At 59.6% G+C, this 6,447-nt stretch overlaps 1 protein-coding gene across 1 annotated transcript; it reads left to right on the forward strand.

The window, feature by feature from the left end:
- The first annotated feature begins 302 nt into the window (after positions 1–302).
- TPBGL (trophoblast glycoprotein like) lies at positions 303–6,072 on the forward strand. Its single transcript, XM_015115211.3, has one exon. The coding sequence runs from the start codon at positions 3,437–3,439 to the stop codon at positions 4,589–4,591; it is 1,155 nt and encodes a 384-aa protein (XP_014970697.2). The 5' UTR covers positions 303–3,436; the 3' UTR covers positions 4,592–6,072.
- The last annotated feature ends 375 nt before the right edge of the window (positions 6,073–6,447 follow it).

Consider the following 6,447-nt stretch of genomic DNA (forward strand, 5'->3'; position numbering starts at 1 on the left):
CCAGCAAATGTTCCCTGATGCCTTCTCTGTACTGATTCCTAAGAAATTAGACCAGTCCTGAGCCCCAGCTGCTGACAGTCAAGAAGATCAGGGGAGTCTTAACCCTCTGATTGATAAATGAAGTTCAAAGGATGGAGGGCGAAGACATGAGGGCTCCCTGAAGGGGGCAAAACTCACAAGTCCTGAGGGACAGCAGACTGGACTGGAGAAACAGAATCAAGAGAGCACCCCAGCTGGAGGAAACAGTCCAAGAGAAGAGACTTCCACCAGATGCATCAGAGAATAAACACACAGCCTCAGACTCAAGTGGACACACATTTATTGAACACTTAATGCATACTGAACACTGGCAAATCTAAGATGGAGAGCGCTGTTCCTCCAAAGAACAGAGATCCCTCAGCCCCAGTGGCTTGCAGATTTGACTCCTTGGGGAACTTGGACAGAGAGAAATTGGTTCCAGGAGAATTTAGAAGGGAAACACCTATACAAAGTGGGAAGAGAGGAGAGAAGGCTGAGTAGAGGCCATACAGACAGATAAGCAGAAACTCATTTTATTAACATTTACCACAAATTTGCTATGTTGGAGAAGGAAAGAACATGGAACAGGGAAAAATGACAAGGGAGCGTATTAGTCCCAGAGAGGGGCAATGCCTTATCCAGGGTCTGGCAGCATGAGTGCTAGGCCCCCAGACCCAGGTGAAATGTTTTTTCTTGTTTTGAGGCACTTTCAATTCACTTTATCATAACAGCCCTGAGAGAAACAGGAAGAACAGGAATTCAAAGCCTATCCCCCTTACAGAAGAGGAAGGTGACAGCCCAAGATTGATAACAAGCCTGAGGTCACACCAGACCAACCACGGCATCCATTCCCAGCCTCAGCTTCCTGGGGTCAGGATAAGACTTCCTTGTGGTGCAGGACCCTCTCAGATGCACCCCACCATCTTGGACAGAGTCCTGGGCAAGGACCCTGGGGCCAGGTTTCTAGGCTAAACCCTGAAACTTTGACAGGGGCCTTGGGGCCCCTTTGGCCTATTTCCCCATTTGTGCAATACAGAGGACATTTGCCTTATTCTCTGGCACCTGATGATTCTAAATTCTCCCCACGCCTCATTTCCCCAAATGAGGTGTCAAGCACCCCCCCAATCAAGGGTGCCTGTGGCCATGCAACTCCTTTCCTGGGGAGCAGAAGAGGGGGTGGGCATCAGCCAATCTGAGGCCAGCCACCATGGGGCCTGGGGAAGGAGTTCCAGTCTTGGCAGTGGTCTGTGATTTCTCAGGGCCTGGAAGCAGACAAGGAAACAGATTGTTCTGTTCATTCAGTCTGTCATTTGCACTACACACTCTTCTGTGATGACAGTCCCTATACTGGAAACACAAAAGTGAAGATGACCCAGTGCCTCCTACCAGGGGAGATGTCAGAACTGGGCATGTTGCTGTGTGGGCCGGGGTTTAGGAGAGTGCTACAGCTGGGGACCCAGCCCCAATGGCATCTACTTGAGTACGTGTGCCCATGTGAGAAAAGACACCACCAGCCTGTTACCTCCACAGACCAAGGGCATGGTGCAGGGCAGGAGGAGTAGGCTCTGACTGTGCTAGCCAATCTCTGGGTCCCTATGTTTGGCATGGCTTATGCATGGGCCTATAAGCTTGCCCTCTGAGAATGTACCCAGGAACTTGCATGGGCTCAGAAGTGTGCATATTCAAATATGTATGTCTTTATCAATTTATGGACACATGCCAGGACGCACTCAAACCTACAATCCTATGCGCACATATGAATGAGTCTGCATGGACTTGCATGAAGCACATCTGAGCTCTCATACCTGGGAGAGTTATGACAGGGGTAGGGAAAAGAGAGGGTTGGGAGGAGGGGAGAGCTGGGGGACCCCCACCATCACCAGCCCTGCCCCTTAATGTTGGTCCGTGCCCAAGACCCAGGCCACTGCAGGGTCTGCCTCTTCTCCTTAAGTGGTATTGATCCTTTTGTCGATCTGTTAAATATAACCTCAGGAAAGGAGTCAACATAATCGTCCCCAATTCAGGAGAAAGAGACTGATTCTTGGGAGGAGGGGGGAGCCTCTATCCCAAGCAGCTCTGCTGATACCCGAATGGCCTGCGGATCAAGTGTCAGCCTCTCCAGCCTGAATAATTCATGCCAAGAGCAGGAATGCTTCCTTCTCAGGAGCCTGTCTCTTTAAATCAGGTTTGGAGCTTCCCAGTTCTGGGGAAAAAAAAAAATCCAGAACAAAACAAATCTGTAAACACCTCAGCCCCCACCTCAGCCCTGGCCCCTTCTGAGACCCCCCACTCCATGCTGCAAAATCTGCTCCTGTTCTCCCAACCTCTGGTGCCCCAAACCCCACTCACAGGCAGAGAAGCCTGGAGGGACTGGTTGATGGTGTCCAACGGAATCCCAGGAGTCTAAGACGTTTGGGGGCAGGGAATGAGAGCAAAGAGCAGAATCACTACACCCCCGTGTCTCTGTGCCTAGAGCAGTGCTTGGCAGAGGAGTCCAGCCCGGTGGAGGAAACCAGATGGGGGAACTCCTGGCAGAGGCAGAGCAGCCAGAGTTGGTGGGTGGGAGGGGAGCGGGTGCCACAGACTTCTCCTGATGATGGAATGGGATGGGATGGGATGGAGAAAAAGCTGGTCCCACAGGACCTACAGGGGTGGTGACACAGCCGGGTCTAATGGAACTAGGGTCGCAGAGAAGAAAGCAGAGACCGGGATTTTCCAGTCTCTCTACCTTAGGAAGAGGCTGGAAAATAAGTAACTTTCTCAGCCCACCCCTCATCCCTTCCTTCTGTAGTAGGAGCAGCTCTAAAGTCCTCCCCAACCCCCGAATTCTCCCTGGTGGTGACCCACCTGCCCGCTCTCCGCAGGCGGGCCCCGCCCCACACGTGCTGGAGAGGGAGGAGGAAGGACCCAGCTTAAATGTGGGGGTTGGAGGAGGGGGAAACCAAGTCGGAGTCTCCAGGAGGCAAACTTCTCGGCAGCCCGGGGGGACGGGGGCCGAGAGGGTGAAGAGAAAGGGCAGCAGCCGACAGCCCTGATTCTCGGGAGCCTCCCACCCCGCCTCCCACGGCGAAGAGGGAGCGGAGACTCCGCTGGGGGTGGAGGAGGAGGCCGGGAGGCGGGGAGGGGGGAAGCAAACCCTGCCCACTCGGCTCCGAGCCCGGAGCGGCCGCGGAAGTCGGAGGCCGGCTCGCAGGGCGAGGGCACCGGGGGCGGGGGGCTCCGCTCCCCGTCTGACCCCTCTCGCCCCCGGCCAGTCAGCCAATAATTACGGCTCCTCGGACTTTCGAGACAACGAACGGACCGACCGGGACTGCCAGCCGCTCCGAGTCAAGGACTCGCCCCACCCGTGCCCCCACCAGGCGCTCCCAACTCACTGGTGAGCGCGGCGGCCCGGGCGCTGGATGCGGGGTCGGCCGCGATGGCCCCGCGTGCGGGACAGCCGGGGCTCCAGGGGCTACTGCTCGTGGCAGCGGCGCTGAGCCAGCCCGCGGCACCCTGCCCCTTCCAGTGCTACTGCTTCGGCGGCCCCAAGCTGCTGCTACGCTGCGCGTCGGGCGCCGAGCTCCGCCAGCCTCCGCGGGACGTGCCGCCCGACGCGCGCAACCTCACCATCGTGGGCGCCAACCTGACGGTGCTGCGCGCGGCCGCCTTCGCCGGCGGGGATGCGGACGAGGACGGCGACCAGGCGGCGGGCGTGCGCCTGCCGCTCCTGAGCGCGCTGCGCCTCACGCACAACCACATTGAGGTGGTGGAGGACGGCGCCTTCGACGGGTTGCCCAGCCTGGCGGCGCTCGACCTCAGCCACAACCCGCTGCGCGCCTTGGGCGGTGGCGCCTTCCGCGGGCTGCCCGCGCTGCGCTCGCTGCAGCTCAACCACGCGCTGGTACGGGGCGGCCCCGCGCTGCTGGCCGCGCTGGACGCTGCGCTGGCCCCGCTGGCCGAGCTTCGCCTGCTGGGCCTGGCGGGCAACGCGCTGAGCCGTCTGCCGCCAGCCGCGCTGCGCCTGGCGCGCCTGGAGCAGCTGGACGTGAGCCTCAACGGGTTGGCCGGCCTGGGCCCCGACGAGCTGCGCGCGCTGGAGCGCGATGGCGGCCTCCCCGGGCCGCGCCTGCTGCTCGCGGACAACCCCCTGCGCTGCGGCTGCGCCGCGCGCCCCCTACTGGCCTGGCTGCGCAACGCCACGGAGCGCGTGCCCGACGCGCGACGCCTGCGCTGCGCCGCCCCGCGGGCGCTGCTGGACCGGCCGCTGCTGGACCTGGACGGGGCTCGGCTGCGCTGCGCGGAGAGCGGCGCCGACGCTCGCGGAGAGGAGGCGGAGGCCGCCGGCCCGGAGCTGGAAGCCTCCTACGTGTTTTTCGGGCTGGTGCTGGCGCTCATCGGCCTCATCTTCCTCATGGTGCTGTACCTAAACCGCCGCGGCATCCAGCGCTGGATGCGCAACCTGCGCGAGGCGTGCCGGGACCAGATGGAGGGCTACCACTACCGCTACGAGCAGGACGCCGACCCGCGCCGCGCGCCCGCGCCCGCCGCGCCCGCGGGCTCCCGCGCCACCTCCCCGGGCTCGGGGCTCTGAGCTGCCCCTGCCTGGCCCGAAACCGTGGAGATGAGACGCCCGCGAGCCCCGAGCTCTGAGACCTTCCCCTGACTCGGAGGCACTAAGCCGTACCCTCTCGTTCCCGCCTCCGAGAGCTCCTACCGTCAAAGACCCAGAGATAGCCGGTCCGAATACAGAAACCCCGCCCGCCTACCCTAGTTTCCGAAACCTCCCTCCTGAACCACTAAAAGTCCGTTCCCCACCTCAGGGCTCACACAGAGACTCTGTTCTTAAAGGCCAAAGCTCTGAGACTTGCCCCCAACACCCTGTGCTTGGAGCTCCTACACCCGAGACTGCCTTGACCTCCCTCGCCAGCTCGGAGCCCGCAGTCCCCTCCGGGGCTCGTGGGCCCTCCCATTCCATTCTGGACTCGAAGCACAGCACCCCCATCAGAATGGTTTTGTGGATTCTGAGCCCTTTGTCCCATCCCAGAGCTCAGAGCCCTCCATCCTGCATGGAGGCCCAACCCTGGGGCTCTGAGGATTGGGCACCCTCCCCTCATCCAAGAATATATTTCATACCCCTGCCCCGCCGTCACCCACCCCCGCCTCTGGCTCAGGCCCTTCTCTTCCTCGGCTCAGGCGTGGGGCTCAGCTCCTAGTATGTCCCTCCCATCCCAGGGGCAAGCACATCCCATCTAGCCTTAGTGTGGAGCCGACTCTCAGCCTTTCCCACCAGGGCGCTGACCTCCCGATACTCAGTGCTGGTCCCCAGTCTCAGACAGCTCTTCACCCCGATCTAACTTTCATCCCCCTGCCCAAGCCTTAGGCTCTTGACCTCCCCCCCCCCATACCCAATGCTGGCACTCAGCATCCACCCCTGCCATTCACTAGTCAAGGTCCAGTGAGGAATCGGTCCCTGGGATGTCCTCATCCCCTTTTCCTCCCAGGACGAGCTCTTCAGTCCTGCCAGATAGGTGCAGGTGCCATGCACCCCTGGTGCATCCTGGCAGATCCTTGTGGGGAAGGAGAGAGCCTTCAGTGTGTGAAAGGGATAGTGGGGCATCGTGGCTTCAGAGAGGGGCAGGAAGTGGGCTCTGAAGGGCTGGAAGCTGCTGCCCTTCGATTTCTCCATGCTGTCTCCCATGCCTGTGGCTCTTCGCCCTTGGGGATTCCTTGCCACCACCACTACCACCACCACCTCACCCCGTATATCTTCTGGAAGAGAAGTGGGTCTTGCCTCCTGCCTCAGGCACGAGCCCTCCTGGTTCAGGGTCAGAACCTCAGCACCTTGCCTTCTCCATGATCCCAAAGCACAATTGGTGAGAGGGGGAGAGGATGCCCTCTCCGACTCCCCACCCTCTAGAGCAGGCAGAATGGCTGGCCTGTGCTGCGTCTGCACACAGGAAGTCACCTTCCTTTAATATATTGGCTTGAGGCCTGCCTTCCCTCCCCATACCCAGAAAATGTGGATCTCCCTTGAGCAGTTTTCTATAAAGTCTGCAATAATCTCAGATACTCTACTCTTGTTAGTGGTGCCACATCATTCCTGCTGACCTTGGGGTGCTGATGGGGGTGGGAGGGGACACTCTTTGGACCTGTCTTTGGTGGGGCAGTGACCGTTGATGCGTTCTCCCAGACTGTGGGAGAAGAAATGGGCTCTGATTGCACATAGCAGGATTAAGGTTTGATACATGGAGGGACTTCCCATTGGGATGACATTGTTCCCCAAGCCAGCCTGCTTTCTATCATCGGAGGAGGGGTTATGCACAGCCAAAGTGGGATTCAACACTTCCTCTACATCCTCTTTCTTCCCGTTCCTCATCTTCAGGGTGGGGATGGAGTTAGACTAACAAACATTAGCCTCAGCCAAGGCCATCCAGGAGTAAATCCAGC

The sequence above is a fragment of the Macaca mulatta genome, chromosome 14, assembly GCF_049350105.2.
Source record: "Macaca mulatta isolate MMU2019108-1 chromosome 14, T2T-MMU8v2.0, whole genome shotgun sequence".
Lineage (NCBI taxonomy): Eukaryota > Metazoa > Chordata > Mammalia > Primates > Cercopithecidae > Macaca > Macaca mulatta.

Excerpts from the sequence above, each read along its gene's own strand:
- TPBGL (XM_015115211.3), top strand. The coding sequence starts at position 3,437 with ATGGCCCCGCGTGCGGGACAGCCGGGGCTCCAGGGGCTACTGCTCGTG.